Source organism: Pistacia vera, unplaced genomic scaffold (assembly GCF_008641045.1).
Source record: "Pistacia vera cultivar Batoury unplaced genomic scaffold, PisVer_v2 Contig222, whole genome shotgun sequence".
Lineage (NCBI taxonomy): Eukaryota > Viridiplantae > Streptophyta > Magnoliopsida > Sapindales > Anacardiaceae > Pistacia > Pistacia vera.
Window position 1 is genome coordinate 1 of NW_022196027.1, and position 3045 is coordinate 3045.

The 3045-nt window shown below is 35.7% G+C and overlaps 1 protein-coding gene across 1 annotated transcript; it reads right to left on the minus strand.

The window, feature by feature from the left end:
* Nucleotides 1–1194: 1194 nt before the first annotated feature.
* On the minus strand, nucleotides 1195–2479 carry LOC116130525 (protein BIG GRAIN 1-like E). Its single transcript, XM_031416260.1, has one exon. It carries the CDS (start codon nucleotides 2448–2450, stop codon nucleotides 1461–1463), a length of 990 nt encoding a protein of 329 aa, XP_031272120.1. The 5' UTR covers nucleotides 2451–2479; the 3' UTR covers nucleotides 1195–1460.
* Nucleotides 2480–3045: the final 566 nt, after the last annotated feature.

The window sequence follows — 3045 nt, forward strand, 5'->3', positions numbered from 1 at the left end:
AGTGGTATATTACCACGATTCCATCACCAAATAATTACATAGATATCCTTTTTGCCTCATCTCAATTATGTAGCTTCAAAAGTTGGGCCATAATTTATCCCAAATTTAATCTTTAATAAAATTTAGTTAATTAGCTAGCTTTTGGTTTGTCTAGATTTTGTCCCTAATCCTGAGAAAATAGAATGATTTAAGCATTACCTAAGACCTAAGACTTCCTTTTAGCCATAACTTATTCATATAACTCAAAAGTCGGGCCTTAATTTATCCTAGTTAAATTGTTGTTTAATGGAACTGGTTGGACCATTGTGTATAGCTTTTGTCCCTAAACTACAGAGAAAAATGGATAATATAAGCGTGGTCACATGTCTAATCCCATGTTGACCTGTACGTATTACGTTATAACAACTACATTAACTATAATTTGGATTGAGTTTAGGTGATAAATAAACATATTGGGAAGATATTATGTTCGTACACAAGTGTTTAATTAGGTACACTAATTTTTTCCGCTTTTTCTTTTTGGCAGGTCCCCCAGCACTCTGTATGTCGTTGCATGCTTCTGGCTAGTGCATCTCTACATGCAAAGGCAACAAAAGGTAATGTAAATTTGAAACTTCTTTTTCTTTTCTTTTTTTTTTTTTTATGAATGGGGTGATTGGGCCAGCTTATACTGCCTCATTTAATCTTCTAAGACCCTGAAACTATTGGTCAAATAAAAGCTTCAGTGGTTATCCTTATTAGCAATCGAGAAGAGACTCGAATTCATGACTTTTTGAATAATATATCCAAGAGTCCTTATTGAACCACTTAACCACCTAGAGGTAGATTAAATTTGAAACTTCGTCGACCACAAAATTATTATATATTGTTTGTAATTAAGAGAAATTGTGAGAGTTTTAAAACTTAACTAAGGTCTTGTTTGAATTAAGAACTATAGATATATATTCATCACATGAGTGCAAGATATACATATATTTGGAGTGTAGGTTGTGTAAATTCCAATAATTTCTCCCAAAGAAACAAAAATGGAGAAAAAGATGTATAGCTTACATTCATCGCATGTGCGGGGAATGCATATATTGCATTTGGTGGGAGGATAAAATATTGAAAGATTAGTCCAGTCCAGTTGTGAATGCGATTATGCATTTGCTCTGTATTGATTTAGTGGGAAACTACTATTCTTGGCACAACGAATAAGTCATCCAATGGTGGACTTTTAGTGTTCTTTGCACTCCATTTATACAACATCACCAATGAAAAAGCGAAGACAAACAAACATTCCAAACTGTACATACAGAGAAAAAAAAGAAGCAGCAGCAATATTGAAAGAACTTTCAAAGAAACTGGTAATAGGGTAAAGAAGCAAAATCTAGGACATTAACTTCTTCTCACAACTTCTAATGGTAATAATAAGAACAAAGAAGCCATCAACAAAGGGGAGAAAAATTAATGTACACAGTTCATAGAGCTCCATTGGAAATTGGTGCTCCTCTTCTGATGCTGTCCATATGCGTAGTTTCATACACAGGCAGACCATTTGAGTATATACCCAAGTCGTAATTTTGCAACTCAAAGAGATCCGAGCTTGAATCACTATCTGCACCATCATCAATCTCATTCAACTTTTTAAATTCTTTTTCTTCAGATGAATACCGATGATCAACCCAAATCCTATCTTTTTCTGCATGGTTACCAGAATTCTTGTACTTGTCCGAGTATGCATTATTATTGAACTTTAATTTCTCATCCAGCCAAGGTAAATCTGTATTAATTTTTTTGTCTTCCATTACCTCGTTTTGTAAAGCTGTAGATTTTAGTGCTTGTCCATTATGCTTTGTGGACAAAGACACTACATGCTTGTGATCTGAGTAGCTTCTTAAATCCTTGTAGCTCTTTGTGGGTGTGTGTGCATATGGAGGAGGTGTTCTAAAACCTGAACTTGAAGAAGAATACAACGACTTTGAATCAGTGGTACTCGAGCTTCGAAAATGACTAATGCTACTCCTCCTTTTTCTCCTCCCACCGGGACTCTCTTCTTCGTCTTTCATGGACTGTGTAGAGGATTTTGATTTCTTTTTCTTGGAACTTGATTGATTGAAGAGAGAGTTCAAGAAACTAGCAAGTCTGCCTCCTGGAGAGCTTGGTTGCTTGTATTTCTTCTCTTTAATTTGCTTTTCAATACCATGATGAGACTGTTTTTGATAACAAACAGGATTTTGAGGAAGCGATTCTCTCATCATTGGCACGTCCAAGCTGATTCTTCCTGCTCTCCATGCTTGTCTTTCTTCTTTCAAGATCTTCTGAGAAAATGTTCCACAATGATAACCAGAACCTTCATTGTAGCCGGAGAAATAGCGGGCAGCCTCAAAAACGTCAAGTTCACCAGAATCATTCCTGTGATGGAATGATTTCTTGTAAATCTTGTCCGTGTCTGAAAGTGTGATGGACATAGTTGAAACTTCTGTTATGGGGTTTGAAAATTGAGTTTGGGAGTTATGTGACAGGGTGACGACGGTATATATGGGAAAATTAAGAAGTAAAAGAGAGGGGAAGAAGAATAAAAGGAGGAATTTTCTGAGTTTGTAGAGAGGGAATGAGATTAGACTTTGAAATGATTGAGAGTAGTGGGAGAGGATAGCTTTATAATAATCAACTGCACTGTCAATAATAATTTTATATGATGAAGAATGTTTTTGGAGGTTTTTGGAGAGGTCCCAGTTGGTAGTGAAATTTGTGCTTTAGTTATACAAGTGAAGTGGGGTACAATAGGCCTAAGCTTTTATCCTTCTCATACAGTGAAAAACCAGAGGTTATGGTGGGCATGGTGGGGGGCAAAGAGCTGTGTTTCCTTGGATTCTAGGGTTCAAGTTTTCTTTTAGTGGGATTTCCTTTCAAGTGGGTGTTGGCAATGGCTATGTGAATGTGATGTACTATATATACTACTAACTTTACTTTCATATGTATATATATATATATATATATATCATAACAGAGATACATACATGATCTCTCTCACCCTTCTTTTAAGACTTGGAACTCACTCTT

Excerpts from the sequence above, each read along its gene's own strand:
- LOC116130525 (XM_031416260.1), bottom strand. The coding sequence starts at position 2,450 with ATGTCCATCACACTTTCAGACACGGACAAGATTTACAAGAAATCATTC.